We start from the raw sequence: 16687 nt of genomic DNA on the forward strand, positions 1-16687 counted from the left end.
TTAAGGCAACCAGAAAGTGGTCTGATGAGCAAAACAGAAAGGCTGGAATGTTTATTATAGATAGGGCTGTAAGATAGTACACACCAAGTAACACAAAATTCCAGTCTCCTTGAAAATGGCAGATAAGGCTTGGTCTGTTTTAACTTAAACTCTGGCACTCCTCCCTTTCCTGATAATGTTTGTGGTTGCTGTTTAGACCCTAAGTTCGGTCCAACTCTTTTGGGACCCCATGGACTATAGCCCACCAGGCTCCTCTGTCCACGTAATTTCCCAGGCAAGAATACTGGCTGCTGCTGCTAGGTCACTTCAGTCGTGTCCGACTCTGTGAAACCCCATAGACAGCAGCCCACAGGCTCCCCCGTCCCTGAGATTCTCCAAGCAAGAACACTGGAGTGGGTTGCCATTTCCTTCTCCAATGCATGAAAGTGAAAAGTGAAAGTGAAGTTGCTCAGTTGTGTCGGACCCTCAGCAACCCCATGGACTGCAGCCTTCCAGGCTCCTCTGTCCATGGGATTTTCTAGGCAAGAGTACTGGAGTGGGGTGCCATCGCCAGAATACTGGAGTGGGTTCCCATTTCCTTTTCCAGGGGATTTTCTCAACCCAGGGATCGAACCCGCATCTACTGCATTGCAGGCAGATCCTTTACCGCTGAGCCACCAGGGAAGCCTCCCTGCCAGTGACCACTGTTAAAATCTGGTGGGCAACCTATTGGATAGTTCCCAGATACAAGCAGAAGGGTCATATGATCCCCATTTTACAGAAGGGAAAACAAGTTAAGCAACTGGCCTCAGATCACAAGACAAGTCTCTGGCCAGTTGTAATTCTCAGTTCTTGATTCAGATCAGGAGTCATTTTGCTTGAAGAAAAGACTGAAAATCAACTTGCAAGTCATCATATTAAACACGAACTGGTTTCTGTCAAAAAGGACTGCAATGAGGGAAGATATTATCTTGCCTGTTCTGATTAGGTACAGGGAGAAGTCTTACTCTCAATAAAGTGTCCCATTCGTGGTATTATTTTTTACAGTCTTCTGGACAGAGTGTTTCAGCTTAAAACAACAACAACAACAACTTTATAATCTCATTTTGCAGCCAATCACGGCAGGAAGAGGGAGGTGGCCCTTAGATAGTGGAAACTTCATTGATCATCAGCTTCTCCAAACCTTACATGTTGCAAAACTGCTTCTAACTATGCGCAGGGAAGAAAGGAAGCATCAGAATACCCAGAGTCAGAAAAAAAGTAGAAAAATAACTCTGAATTTAAAAAACTGAATGAGTTTCAAAAGCAAAATAATTCCAGAAGGTAGAAACAGCGGCAAAGGAATACGGTTTAAAAAGCACAAACCCACTAACTGATTCTCATCCCTGGAGGAGAGGAGGCATCGGGCGCTGAAGCATCTTTTGCCCGAACCTACCCGTGCTCAGGCCCAAAAGCAGCAGCAGCAGCAGCAGAGGACAGCTTCGCGGGGCCAGCTCCATGATGAATACCCCGCGACTGCATCAGCTACCGGCTGGTCTCGGCGCCTCACCACGTGACTGGGGCGGGCGGAGCAAAGCCGGGCGGGGAGGGGGCGGGGTCTGAGCGGGGGCGGAGCGGGGATTCGGGTGGGCGGGGCTTGTGAGAGGCTTGGGTGGGGCTTGGGGAGAAGCTTGGGCGGGCTGAGCGGCTGACAGCATTCCGGGCGCCCTCTGCAGATCGGTCCCAGCGGCATCCCTGCAGCCGCGTCCGGGGTGTTCCGTTTCGCCCCGCTACGCCTGTCTTTCCGTGTTGGGGACAAGCAGAAAGGAAGAGGCGCTTAATGCATTGATTTGACTTAGATTGTACGACAGGACTGAGACGCTACAGAGAAATAACCAGAGGATTGTTCTTCCTGCCCCGCCCATCTCTTCCTTCCCCAACAAAAGATCTTGCCTTTCAAACTGCTGAATTTGCCCCACATCAGATTAAGAATGGTCAGATGGTCATTGGAAGCTGTGGGCTTCCATTTTCACAGATTTGTTCTTAAAATTATTTTTCCTTTAAAATTACGCATATTATAGACATATTGGAAATTTGGAAAAAATTTAGACACTACGTAAACATTGTTAGCATTTGAGATTTTTTTCCGCCTCTAGTGCTTTACGTCATCCTTTAAAATACAATAGTAAATGTTTTTTATTTTGTTTTTTTTTCTTGGTAATTTGTCATTAGCTTAATTCTGAGTTGTTAACATGACAACAGTCGTTTCAAACAGACAATTAGAGGCTTGGGAAGGGGAAGGGAAAAAAGGATGCAAGTGTGTGTGTGTAGGTCATTTTTATCTTAGGGTGTACGGAATAACTCCTTTAACAGCTAGGAAACAAACCTGCAGGGCTGTGTGAGGGTCAGGTTACTCCTAAATCAGTTCAGTTCAGTTGCTCAGTCCTGTCCGACTCTTTGTGACCCCATGGACTGCAGCACACCAGGCTTCCCTGTCCATCGCCAACTCCTGGAGCTTGCTCAAACTCATGTCCATAGAGTCAGTGATGCCATCCAACTATCTCATCCTTTGTCATCCCTTTCTCCTGCCTTCAATCTTTCCCAGCATCAGGATCTTTTCCAGTGAGTCAGTACTTTGCATCAAGTAGCCAAAGTATTGGAGTTTCAGCTTCAGCATCAGTCCTTCCAATGAATATTCAGGACTGATTTCCTTTAGGATGGACTAGTTGGATCTTCTTTCAGACCAAGGGACTCTTCTCCAACACCACAGTTCAAAAGCATCAACTCTTTGGTGCTCACCTTTCTTTATGGTCCAACTCTCACATCCATACATGACCACTGGAAAGACCATAACTTTGACTAGACGGACATTTGTTGGCAAAGTAATGTCTCTGCTTTTTAATATGCTGTCCCATCGGTTTACTTTTCCTTTTCTAGGTTGGTCATAACTTTTCTTCCAGGGAGTAAGCGTTTTTTAATTTCATGGCTGCAGTCACCATCTACAGTGATTTTGGAGCCCAGGAAAATAAAGTCTGTCACTGTTTCCATTGTTTCCCCATCTATTTGCCATGAAGTTATGGAACTGGATGCCATTATCTTCATTTTCTGAATGTTGTTTTAAGCCAAATTTTTCACTCTCCTCTTTCACTTTCATCAAGAAGCTCTTTAGTGCTTCTTTGCTTTCTGCCATTAAGGGTGGTGTCATCTGCATATCTGAAGTTATTGATATTTGTCCCTGCAATTAAATAATGGAAACAGTGACAAACTTTATTTTGGGGGGCTCCAAAATCACTGCAGATGGTGACTGCAGCCATGAAATTAAAAGACGCTTGCTACTTGGAAGGAAAGCTATGACCAACCTAGACAGCATATTAAAAAGCGAGACATTACTTTGCCAACAAAGGTCCGTCTAGTCAAGGCTATGGTTTTTCCAGTAGTCATGTATGGATGTGAGATTTGGTCCATAAAGAAAGGTGAGCGCCGAAGAGTTGATGCTTTTGAAATGTGGTGTTGGAGAAGACTCTTGAGAGTCCCTTGGATTACAAGGAGATCAAATGAGTCAATCCTAAAGGAAATCAGCCCCGAATATTCATCGGAAGGACTGATGCTGAAGCTGAAGCTCCAATACTTTGGCCACTTGATTCAAAGAACTGACTCACTGGAAAAGACCCTGATGCTGGGAAAGATTGAAGGTGGGAGGAGAAGGGGATGACAGAGGATGAGATGGTTGGATGGCATCACCGACTCAATGGAAGTGAGTTTGAGTACGCTCTGGGAGTTGGTAATGGACATGGAGGCCTGGCATACTGTACCATGGGGTTGCAAAGAGTCAGACATGACTGAGTGACTGGACTGACTGACTACCTTCTGATACTCATCATAATTGTTTTAAAATCATCATGTGCAGTTATTTATTTTAATTTTCTTTTCCTCGCTAATCTGTGGACTCCATGAGACTGGGGATCAGGCCGTACTGGGTGGTTAGCCAAATAGGACCATAAAGTCAGATCTGAGAGTACCCTGTGAGAGCCATGTGGGCCTATTGAAACTACTCTGCCATGATGTCAGGGAGGCAAACAGCATTTTTCCTTTTTCCACGTTTAGGATAAATTATACTTTTACTGTATGTAGGGCCTCAGAGGCCACAGCATATTCAGGGAGCTACAGTCTGGGCCTCCCTGGTGGCTCAGATGGTAAAGAATGTGCCTGCAATGCGGGAGACCTGGGTTTGATCCCTGGGTTGGGAAGATCCCCTGGAGGAGGGTATGCAACCCATTCCAGTATTCTCACCTGGAGAATCTCCACGGACAGAGGAGCCTGGCATGCTACAGTCTATGGGGTCGAAAAGAGTTGGACACAACTGAACGACTAAGCACACAACACCACACACAGTCATGGGGGAATTGTTGGAGAATAAGGTATAAGGGGATTTGGGTAAGTCTGGATCAGAAGGTGGGATCCTGACTACTGCTGCTGTTATTTAGCCCTTCTGGCTCCTCTGTCCCTGGGACTTTGCAGGCAATAATACTGGAGTGGGTTGCTATTTCCTTCTCCAGAGGATCTTCACAACCTAGGGATCAAACCTGCATCTCCTGCATTGGCAGGCGTTGGCAGGTGAATTCTTTACCACTGAGCCACCAGGGAAGCCCCTTACAAGCTACCAATTCCCTGCCTGTGGTGTGAATCTGGAAAGAGGTGTAGGCAGGCAGTCTCATTACCAGATCTGTGTGGTAGGCAATTTTGTTGCATAATTGCAACAAAAGTGTATTTTCTCTTCTTCAGGGCTAATTTCCTGAAGGAATAGGGCTGAAGGGCACAGCAACTGATTTCCAAAACTCAAACAGGATCATAGCAGGCAGGGAACCAGAACAAAGCCCACAAGTCAAGGAGGAGCGAATATATAAAGGGCATGACAAAGCTGAATGAGGACAGGAAAATATAGGAAAAGAAATGGATTGGAAATAATTCTTAGGAGTGAGGAAAACCCAGAGAAGCCAAAGCTATTTTTCATGCTCCCTATTTTCAGCTTCAGTTTCTAAGTTTAAGTCTGGTAGGTGCTACCTCTATACGTGGGATGTATCAGAATGCAGCTTGTTTTTCAAATTTCCAAACTCATATAAAAATAAATTAGGAGCCAGAGACAAATGAGCTTGCTTAAATCCATTTATACTTGTCAGCCAGGACAGGGCCTTATATAAGGAAGTCCCACCATTGGCAGCAGCAATGAAGCCTCCCTGCCACTCCCACCTGTGCTAACAGAGCCCAAGTAAGGAACTTGGACTTCAGTCCCCACCTGGCAGTATCTCCCCTCCCCACCAGAGCGGAATCAGAGAAAGCCAGCAGGATAAGATCTGGAATGTCTGACCGTAATGTGAAAATGTTCAGATTCCAACTTCTTCAATTTCATACCCAGAACCAGTAAGACATCAGACTGAAAAAAAATTTATAAATGCTGACAGTGAGGTAAGGGAGATGTTAGAATTATCTGACAAGCATTTTAAAGCAGACAGAATTATCACACTTGAGATGCATGAAAGGATAGAAAGACTCAGCAAGGAAATAGAAAGTCCCAGCAAAGGAATAGAAGATGCAAAGAAAAACCAAAAGGAAATTTTCTCGTGTTTATTTTTGTTTCTTTTTAAAAAAATTTTTATTGAAGTATAATTGATTTACAATATTGTGCCAATCTCTGCTGTACAGCAAAGTGACTCAGTTATACATCAATTCAGTTCAGTCGCTCAGTTGTGTCCGACTCTTTGCGACCCCATGAATCACAGCACGCCAGGCCTCCCTGTCCATTACCAACTCCTGGAGTTCACCCAGACTCACGTCCATCGAGTCAGTGATGCCATCCAACCATCTCATCCTCTGTCATCCCCTTCTCCTCCTGCCCCCAATCCCTCCCAGCATCAGAGTCTTTCCAATGAGTCAACTCTTCACATGAGGTGGCCAAAGTACTGGAGTTTCAGCTTTAGCATCCTTCCTTCCAAAGAAATCCCAGGGCTGATCTCCTTCAGAATGGACTGGTTGGAACTCCTTGCAGTCCAAGGGACTCTCAAGAGTCTTCTCCAACACCACAGTTCAAAAGCATCAATTCTTCGGTGCTCAACCTTCTTCACAGTCCAACTCTCACATCCATAAATGACCACAGGAAAAACCATAGCCTTGACTAGACAGACCTTTGTTGGCAAAGTAATGTCTCTGCTTTTGAATATGCTATCTAGGTTGGTCATAACTTTCCTTCCAAGGAGTAAGCGTCTTTTAATTTCATGGCTTCAGTCACCATCTGCAATGATTTTGGAGCCCAAAAAGATAAAGTCTGACACTGTTTCCACTGTTTCCCCATCTATTTCCCATGAAGTGATGGGACCAGATGCCATGATCTTCGTTTTCTGAATGTTCAGCTTTAAGCCAACTTTTTCACTCTCCACTTTCACTTTCATCAAGAGGCTTTTTAGTTCCTCTTCACTTTCTGCCATAAGGGTGGTGTCATCTGCATATCTGAGGTTATTGATATTTCTCCCGGCAATCTTGATTCCAGCTTATGTTTCTTCCAGTCCAGCGTTTCTCATGAGGTACTCTGCATAGAAGTTAAATAAGCAGAGTGACAATATACAGCCTTGACGTACTCCTTTTCCTATTTGGAACCAATCTGTGGTTCCATGTCCAGTTCTAACTGTAAAATAATGTCTATATATGTATAACTGTTACGAACAGTTATACATATATAGACATTATTTTACAATATTCTTTTCCACTATGGTTTATCCCAGGATATTGAATATAGTTCCCTGGAGGACCTCCTATACAGTAAGACCTTGTTGTTTATCAGTTCTGTCTGTAATAGTTTACATCTGCTAACCCCAAACTCCCAGTCCTTCCCTTCCCCAGCGCCCTCCCCGCTTGGCAACCACAAGTCAATGTTCTGTGAGTTTGTTAGGTTTTAATTTTTTAATTAACTAATTAACTTTGGCTGCACTGGATCTTCACTGCTGAGAGTGGACTTTTTCTAGCTGCAGTGAATAGGGGCCACTCTCTAGTTGTGATACACTGGCTTCTCACTGTGGTGACCTCTCTTGTTGCAGAGCACAGGCTCTAGAGAGCAGGCTCAGAAACTGCGGCACCTGGGCTTAGTTGCCCCGTGGCACGTGGAATCTTCCCAGACTGGGGATCAAACCCGTGCCCCCTGCATTGGCAGGCAGACTCTTACCACCAGACTCCCAGGAAAGTCCTATGTCGTATTTTAGTTTCCACATGTAAGTGATATCATACGGTGTTTGTCTTTCTTTTTCTGACTTAACTTCGCTTGGTATGATAATCTCTAGATCCACCCATGTTGCCACAAATGGCAATATTTCATTCTTTTTTATGACTGAATAATACTCTATTATATATAGGACACAGCCTCTTTATCTCTTCCTCTGTCGATGGACATTTGGGGTATTTCCACATCTTAGCTATCATGAACTTAGGGGTTCATGTGTATTTTTGAATTTAAGTTTTGTCTGGGTCGGAGAAGGCAATGGCACCCCACTCCAGTAATCTTGCCTGGAAAATCCCATGGACGGAGGAGCCTGGTAGGCTGCAATCCATGGGGTCACTAAGAGTCAGACACAACTGAGCGACTTCACTTTCACGTTTCACTTTCATGCATTGGAGAAGGAAATGGCAACCCATTCCAGTGTTCTTGCCTGGAGAATCCCAGGGACAGGGGAGCCTGGTGGGCTGCCATCCATTGGGTCGCACAGAGTCAGACACGACTGAAGTGACTTAGCATAGCATTTGTCTGGGTATACACCCAGGAATGGGATTTCTGGATCATATTGTAATTGATCTAAAACTAGAACCTATTTTTAGTTTTCTGAGGAACCTCCACACTGTTCTCCATAGTGACTGCACGGACTTGAATTTCCACTAATAATGTCGCAGGGTTCTCTTTTCTTTACACCTTCTCCAGCATTTGTTAATTTGTAGACTTCTTAATGATGGCCATTCTGACCAGCATGAGGGGATACTATTAGGCAGGAAGTTAGCTGAGAGGAACAAGAGGCAACCCCTTCAGCTAAGGATCTAATAGCCACCTAATCCCACCAAACAATTTACCAACTCCACCCCTAATAAACCCCCACAAGTACTCCAGAAATAGTCAGGGGACTGTAAAACACCCCCATCCGCTGACTGGCTGGACTTTTCCTATTCTAGCCCATGGGTGGGCACAAATCACACTGTGTGTTAGTTGCTCAGTTGTGTCCGACTCTTTGTGACCCTATGGACTGTAGCCCACCAGGCTCCTCTGTTCATGGGATTCTCCAGACAAGAATACTGGAGTGGGTTCCCTCTCACTATCCTGTACTAAACTAACCTTGGGCAGCCATTAGACTCATTAACTGCTCATAGATATTCCCTGAATACACACATATAATTAGACTGAATTATGGGAAGGACATGTGCAGTAGAGCATCCTGTTATATTAATATAACCTGTGGCTGTCAATCAATGACCCCTCTGGATTATGCAAATGGCCCTGCAGTAAAAACTCTGTCTCTCAGCCCTCGAAGGCCATTTGCCTCTCTTGGCATGGCCCACTTCTCTCTTGGGGCTTCCCTCTTGAGAGGTTCTCTTTGTCCTTTCTGTGTGTTCTCACGTTGCTCAGACGTGTCCAACTTTACAACCTGTTCTTTCTTTTCTTACTGTTAACAGACTTTCTTGCAATGGGTAAGACCTTAGATTCTTCTTTGCATCTTTACTAAGAACCAGGGCCACAGGAGGAAGGGTCTCTAGACTCTCCTGCTAACAGTACCTCATTGTAGTTTTGATTTGCATTTCTCTAATGATTAGTGATGTTGAACATCTTTTCATATGTCTACTGGCCATCTATATGTCTCCTTTGGAGAAATTCTGTTACGGGTGTCTCCCCGTTTTTCAATGGCATTGTTTTTTTTTTTTTTTGTTAAATTGTGTGAGCTGTTTGTATTGATATATTTTGGTGATTAAGCCCTTGTCTGATGCATCATTTGCAAATATTTTCTCCCATTCTGGAGGTTGTCTTTTTGTTTTCCTTTGCTGTGCAAAAGCTTGTAAGTTTGATTACATCACTTCTATTTACTTTTGTTTTTATTTCTGTTGCCTTTGGAGACTGACCCTAAGAAAATATTGGTACGATTTATGTCAGAGAATGTTTTGCCTATGCTCTCTTCTAGGAGTTTTATGGTATCATGTCTTGTGTTCAAGTCTTTAAGCCATTTTGAGTTTATTTTTGTGCATGGTGTGAGGGTGTGTTCTAACTTCACCGATTTACATGCACTGTCCAACTTTTCCAGCACCGTTGCTGAACAGACTTTTTCCCATTTTATATTCTTGTCTCCTTTGTCGAGAGTAATTGACCATAGATATGTGGGTTTGTTTCTGTGTTTTCTATCCTGTTCTGTTGATCTGTATGTCTGTTTTTGTACCAATACTACACTGTTTTGATTATCTTAGCTTTGCAGTATTTTCTGATGTCTGGGAGAGTTATGCCTCCTGCTTTGTTTTCTGTCCCCTTACCCCAGGATCATCTATTGAGATGATCATGTGGTTTTTGACTTTTGTTAATGTGGTATGTGACATTGATTGATTTGCAAATGTTGAACCACCCCTGTGAATTTGGGATGAATTCCACTTGTTCATAGTATATGATCTTTTTTTGTGAATTGTTGGATTTGATTTGCTAATATTTTGTTGAGAGTTTTTACATCTATATTCATCAAAGATATTAGCCTATAATTTTCTTTTTTCAGTGGTATCTTTGTTCTAGTTTTGGTATCAGTTTGATGGTGGCTTCACAGACTGTCTTTGAGAGTATTCCCTCCTCTTCAGTCTTATGGAAAAGTTTGAGAAAAATTTGTGTAAGTTCTTTTTTGTTTGTTTGGTAGAATTGGCCTGTGAAACCACCTGGTCTGGACTTTTGTTAGGAGTTTAAAAAAAAGTATTATTATTACAGATTCACTTTCACTTCTGGGGACTGGTCTGTTCAAATCATCTGTTTCTTCTTGATTCAGTTTTGGTGGGCTGTATGTTTCTAGAAAGTTGTCCATTTGCTCTAGGTTGTCACTAAAAGGAAATTTTAGAACTGAAAAACACAATTACCAAAATAAGAAGCTCGGTGGAAGGATTCCACAGCAGAATGGAGGTGACAGAGGAAATAATCAGTGGATTAAAAGAATAATATAAAGTACCCAATCTGAACTGAGGAAAAAAAAAAAAAGAGCCACAAAGATCTGTTGGACTGTAATAAAGAGTTCTAACATTTAAGCCATTAGAGTCCTAGAAAGAGAGACTGGAAAAGTACCCAAAGAAATCATGGCTGAAAAATGCCTCAAGTTTTCAGACTGGAGTCCTGAGGAGTGTCCTAAGGGGTATAACACACTAAGAAGAGGTAGGTATGTTGCAGGAAAGGGGACCCCTTCCAGGGCCCAAAAGTGGGCTTTAACACTCGGAAATGAATTATCCAAGGAGACACTTGGGCTGACAAAGCGAGAGATTTTATTGGGAAGGAGTGCCTGGGTGGAGAGCAGCAGGGTAAGGGAACCCAGGAGAACAGCTCTGCCACGTGGTTTGCAGTCTCGGACTTTATGGTGGTGGGATTAGTTTCCAGGTTGTCTCTGACCAATCCTTCTGACTCAGAGCCCTTTCTGGTGGTGCACGCATTGCTCAGCCAAGATGGATGCCAGCGAGGAGGATTTTTTGACCTTTCCTGATCTCTTCTGGTCGGTGGTGGCTTGTTAGCTCTATGTTCTTTACCAGGATCTTTTGTCCTAAAACAACTCATGCAAACGGTTACCATGGTGCCTGACCAGCGTGGGCGGTTTCAGTCAGTGTTCTTCCCCTAAAAGGATGCGTGCTTTTAAGAAAATTCAGTTCATCTCCCTTTTTCACTGGGACACCTTCCTAAAGACAATTCCCTGACAATGAGCCTGTGCACTGTCTTTTTTATCCCCACAGAAAAGTATCTTTCTCCCTCCTGATCCCATCTACATAGCCTTACGGCACATACTATACTTGTTTTTTCACCATCTAATATTAAACATAGATTAACTTTAGGAAAACATGTAGTGGATTCTGCTGTAAATCAAGCACATAACAGCACTGATACGTGAAAGATAGTAATGCCTGAATTTGAGAAAACAGCTTCACTGTATTGGGAGTAACTCTTCTTTCTGAGATGTTGATATACTATTCCAATTCTATCAAATGAATGTTTCCGTTCAGTTGAGTTGCTCAGTCCTGTCCGACTCTTTGCGACCCCATGAATCGCAGCACGCCAGGCCTCCCTGTCCATCACCAACTCCCGGAGTTCACCCAGACTCACATCCATCGAGTCAGTGATGCCATCCAGCCATCTCATGCTCTGTCGTCCCCTTCTCCTTCTGCCCCCAATCCCTCCCAGCATCAGAGTCTTTTCCAATGAGTCAACTCTTCACAGGAGGTGGCCAAAGTATTGGAGTTTCAGCTTTATCATCAGTCCTTCCAAAGAACACCCAGAACTAATCTCCTTTAGAATGGACTGGTTGGATCTCCTGGCAGTCCAAGGGACTCTCAAGAGTCTTCTCCAACACCACAGGTCAAAAGCATCAGTTCTTCGGCACTCAGCTTTCTTCACAGTCCAACTCTCACATCCATACATGACCACAGGAAAAACCATAGCCTTGACTAGACAGCCCTTTGTTGGCAAAGTAATGTCTCTGCTTTTGAATATCCTATCTAGGTTGGTCATAACTTTCCTTCCAAGGAGTAAGCGTCTTTTAATTTCATGGCTGCGATCACCATCTGCAGTGATTTTGGAGCCCAAAAAGATTAAGTTTGACACTGTTTCCACTGTTTCCCCATCTATTTCCCATGAAGTGATGGGAAAGGTCAGTTTTCATTCCAATCCCAACAAAAGGCAATGCCAAAGAATGCTCAAACTACCGCACAATTGCACTCATCTCACATGCTAGTAAAGTAATGCTCAAAATTCTCCAAGCCAGGCTTCAGCAATACGTGAACCATGAACTTCCTGATGTTCAAGCTGGTTTTAGAAAAGGCAGAAGAACCAGAGATCAAATTGCCAACATCTGCTGGATCATCGAAAAAGCAAGAGAGTTCCAGAAAAACATCTATTTCTGCTTTATTGACTATGCCAAAGCCTTTGACTGTGTGGATCACAATAATCTGTGGAAAATTCTGAAAGAGATGGGAATACCAGACCACCTGACCTGCCTCTTGAGAAATCTGTATGCAGGTCAGGAAGCAACAGTTAGAACTGGACATGGAACAACAGACTGGTTCCAAATAGTAAAAGGAGTATGGCAAGGCTGTATATTGTCACCTTGCTTATTTAACTTCTATGCTGAGTACATCATGAGAAACGCTGGGCTGGAAGAAGCACAAGCTGGAATCAAGATTGCCAGGAGAAATATCAATAACCTCAGATATGCAGATGACACCACCCTTATGGCAGAAAGTGAAGAGGAACTAAAAAGCCTCTTGATGAAAGTGAAAGAGGAGAGTGAAAAAGTTGGCTTAAAGCTCAACATTCAGAAAACGAAGATCATGGCATCTGGTCCCATCACTTTGTGGGAAATAGATGGGGAAACAGTGGAATGTTTATTAACATAATTGGAATGCAGTGTTTCTATACAACTTGGAATTATAAGTGCTTAGTTGCTCAGTCATGTCCAACTCTTTGCAATCCTATGAACTGTAGCCCATTAGGCTCCTCTGTCCATGGGATTTTTCAGGCAAGAATAATGGAGTGGGTAGTCATCCCCTTCTCCAGGGGATCCTTCTGACCCAGGGATGGAACCTAGGTCGTCTCCTGCATTGCAGGTAGATTCTTTACCGTCTGAGCCACCAGGGAAGCCCCAGAGAGATGATAAATTTTGTTTGGCTACTCAAGTCTTCTTTTGCTTAATATATTGAAGTACATTTCGTTGAAAAAAGTGGAAAAAATATCTAGAGCATGTATTTTTACACAATTTGTAGCAAAAAATATTCAGAAGTAAAATGCATATCCATATATAAGATTAAATTGCTAACAAACCTATATATAATAGTTCAGAATCATTTATCTCTCTATTCACCTGTCATCAATACATGGGTCTTCGATCATATCTTTATTTTTATGGAATTGTCATTTTTACCCTTCATCTTAACTCCATAGACCAGGCACTCTCTAAATGCAAGAGCAAGTGGTATAATAATCACTTAAGTCTTAGTAGTGCCTTCCCAGATGTTGGGAAAGTGAGCAATTCTAATGACTGGCTAAACACTTTCTTTGCAAGTCAGGTGATTCCCAATTCTGTGTTCTTAACGTTATTTAACCTAACTGAATTGTTGACTGATGGAGTCCAGTTCAGTCGCTCAGTCGTGTCCGGCTCTAAGCAACCCTATGGATGGCAGCACGCGAGGCTTCCCTGTCCATCACCAACTCCTGGAGCTTGCTCAAACTCATGTCCATTGAGTCACTGATGCCATCCAACCATCTCATCCTCTGTCATCCCCTTCTCCTCCCACCTTCAATCTTTCCCAGCATCAGGGTCTTTTCCCAGTGAGTCAGTTCTTCTCATCAGGTGGCCACAGCATTGGAGTTTCAGCTTCAGCATCAGTCCTTCCAATGAATATTCAGGATTGATTTCCTTTAGGATGGACTGGTTGGATCTCCTTTCAGTCCAAGGGACTCTCAAGAGTCTTCACCAACACCACAGTTCAAAAGCATCAATTCTTTTGCGCTCAGCTTTCTTTATGATCCAACTCTCACATCCATATGCGTCTACTGGAAAAACCTTAGCTTTGACTAGACTGACCTTTGTTGGCAAAGTAATGTCTCTGCGTTTTATTTAATATGCTGTCTAGGTTGGTCATAGCTTTTCTTCCAAGGAGCAAGTGTCTTTTAATTTCATGGCTGCAGTCACCATCTGCAGTGATTTTGGAGCCCCCAAAATAAAGTCTGACACTGTTTCCACTGTTTCCCCATCTATTTGCCATGAAGTGATGGGACCAGATGCCATGATCTTAGTTTTCTGAATGTTGAGTTTTAAGCCAGCTTTTTCACTTTCCTCTTTCACCTTCATCAAGAGGTTCTTCAGTTCCTCTTCACTTTCTGCCATTAGGGTGATGTCATCTACATATCTGAGTTTATTGATATTTCTCCTGGCAATCTTGATTCCAGCTTCAGCTTGATCCAGCCTGGTATTTCACATGATGTATTCTGCATATGAGTTAAATAAGGAGGGTGACAATATACAGCCTTGGCGAACTCCTTTCCCAATTTGGAAACAGTTTGTTGTTCCATGTCCAGTTCTAACTGTTGCTTCTTGATCTGCACACAGATTTCTCAGGAGGCAGGTAAGGTGGTCTGATATTCCCATCTCTTTAAGAATTTTCCACAGTTTGTTGTGATCTACACAGTCACAGGCTTTGGTGGAATCAATAAAGCACAAGTAGATGTTTTTCTGGAATTTTCTTGCTTTTTCAATGATCCAATGGATGTCGGCAATTTGATCTCTGGTTCCTCTGCCTTTTCTAAATCCAGCTTGAACATCTGAAAGTTCATGGTTCACCTACTGTTGAAGCCTGGCTCGGAAAATTTTGAGTATTACTTTGCTAGTGTGTGAGATAAGTACAATTGTGCGGTAGTTTGAACATTCTTTGGTATTTGCCTTCTTTGGGACTAGAATGAAAATGGACCTTTTCAAGTCCTGTGGCCACTGCTGAGTTTTCCAAATTTGCTGGCATACTGAGTGCAGCATTTTAACAACATCATCATTTAGGATTTGAAATAGCTCAACTAGAATTCCATTACCTCCTCTAGCCTTGTTCATAGTGATGCTTCCTAAGGCCCACATGACTTTGCCTTCCAGGATGTCTGGCTCTAGGTGAGTGATCACACCATTGTGGTTATCTGGGTCATGAAAATCTTTTTTGTATAGTTCTGTGTATTCTTGCCACCTCTTTTTTTTAATATCTTCTGGTTCTGTTAGGTCCATACTGTTTCTGTCCTTTATCGAGCCCATCTTTGCGTGAAATGTTCCCTTGGTATCTCTAGTTTTCTTGAAGAGATCACTAGTGTTTCCCATTCTATTGTTTTCCTCTATTTCTTTGCATTGATCACCGAGGAATGCTTTCTTACCTCTCCTTGCTATTCTTTGGATCTCTGAATTCAAATGAGTATATCTTTCCTTTTCTCCTTTGCCTTTCACTTCTCTTTTTTTCTCAGCTATTTGTAAGGCCTTCTCAGTCAACCATTTTGCCTTTTTGCATGTCTTTTTCTTGGGGACAGTCTTGATCACTGCCTCCTGTACAAGGTCATGAACCTCTGTCTGTAATTCTTCAGGCACTCTATCAGATCTAATTCCTTGAATCTGTCACTTCCAGTGTATAATTGTCAGGCGAGTGTATGCTCCTCGGTTCTGTCTCGTCACAACAAAGATTTGGAGTGATGGACGTTAAAGACCTCGGCGCGTCACAGTTCTCGGGTCTTGGACAGATGGTTTTACAGCTCTCAGACAAATCAGTGTTACAGCTCCATGTTACAGCTCTATTTTATTTAGAAAATAACAGGAGAATCCATTCTCGAGGCATGAGGACATGCGGACCCAAAGACGTGAAGAGAAGAGAGTGGGAGAGCACACCAGCACACGGGAGAGCCCTGACCCTTTGGTCCTTCCTTTTATATATTTTTTTCTCCTCCTGGCTAGCCAGGAGTGCTGTTTGTTCTACCTGAGGTCCTCCCTCTGGTCCTCGGACCTTCCTTTGACCTTTCTTTGTTCTATTTTTGTGGGTTTTTCCCTTCCGTGTCTTTTAGCCCCTGCCATTCTGGACTCCTGTTTCCTATTCTAACTACCTAACATTCCCCCAAGAGATGGGAGGTGCAATTCTTTGGGAATAGGGGTGTTGAGGTCTTTCTGCCTACTTCCTACTGAACTGGGATGGCAAGTGGTATTGGGCCTCCGTTTCTTGCTAGTCTCAGACCTCAGAGTCCTTATAGCGGTGTCCATCTAAGGTGAGTGATATTTTCCATGGTCAGCTGTAGTTTTATATCTTTGTGGAACTGGCACTGCATGTTGTAGCTTGTCGACCTGGGCAGAGACAAAACAGGTTAGACAATTGATAATACATGGAACAATCATAAGCAGCATCAATATGGTATAACAAGGACTAGTAGGGGCATTGAAAGTGAAAGTGAAGTGAACTCAATCAGTGTGTCCGACTCTTAGCGACTCGATGGACTACAGCCCACCAGGCCCTCCATTCATGGGATTTTCCAGGCAAGAGTACTGGAGTGGGGTGCCATTGCCTTCTCCATTAACAGCGGCTAGGCATATTACATTTACTTGGAGCTGGTATACTTGGTGACAGCCTTAGTGCCCTGGGACATGGCGTGCTTGGCCAGCTCCCCAGGTAGCAGCAAGCGCACAGCGGTCTGGATCTCCCTGGATGTGATAGTCGAGCGCTTGTTGTAATGCACCAGGCACGATGCCTCGCCAGCGTTGCGCTCGAAAATGTCATTGACAAAGGAGTTCATGATTCCCATGGCCTTGGACAAGATGCCGGTGTCCGGATGGACTTGCTTCAGCACCTTGTACATGTACGCGGAGTAGCTCTCCTTCCGGCTGTGCTTGTGCTTCTTGCCGTCCTTCTTCTGGGCCTTGGTCACAGCTTTTTTAGAGCCCTTTTTAGGCGCAGGAGCAGACTTAGCCGGTTCAGGCAT

General features: G+C 43.6%; 2 protein-coding genes across 3 annotated transcripts in view; both read right to left on the reverse strand.

Annotated features, from left to right (window-relative positions):
* SCPEP1 (serine carboxypeptidase 1) overlaps window positions 1–1561 on the reverse strand; it is a 33130-nt gene extending 31569 nt beyond the window's left edge. Inside the window, exon 1 of one of the 2 annotated variants that reach the window (XM_055577558.1) lies at window positions 1415–1561. In XM_055577558.1, the coding sequence (XP_055433533.1) occupies window positions 1415–1478 (64 nt within the window). In that variant the 5' untranslated portion in view covers window positions 1479–1561. Of the gene's footprint in view, window positions 1–1348; window positions 1378–1414 lie in introns of those variants that run through there. The other variant, XM_055577556.1, reaches the window with a different exon arrangement.
* On the reverse strand, window positions 1525–16687 carry LOC129650880 (histone H2B type 1-K-like). Its single transcript, XM_055579670.1, has 2 exons — window positions 16445–16687; window positions 1525–1758 (listed from the first exon to the last, which is right to left on the reverse strand). Exons 1-2 carry the CDS (start codon window positions 16685–16687, stop codon window positions 1525–1527), a joined length of 477 nt encoding a protein of 158 aa, XP_055435645.1.

Source organism: Bubalus kerabau, chromosome 4 (assembly GCF_029407905.1).
Source record: "Bubalus kerabau isolate K-KA32 ecotype Philippines breed swamp buffalo chromosome 4, PCC_UOA_SB_1v2, whole genome shotgun sequence".
Taxonomy (NCBI): Eukaryota; Metazoa; Chordata; class Mammalia; order Artiodactyla; family Bovidae; genus Bubalus; species Bubalus kerabau.

Excerpts from the sequence above, each read along its gene's own strand:
- LOC129650880 (XM_055579670.1), bottom strand. The coding sequence starts at position 16,687 with ATGCCTGAACCGGCTAAGTCTGCTCCTGCGCCTAAAAAGGGCTCTAAA. Across the intron at positions 1,759-16,444 it reads CTGGCGAGGCATCGTGCCTG|ACAGGCGTAGCGGGGCGAAA; the intron begins GTGCATTACAAC and ends CAACACGGAAAG.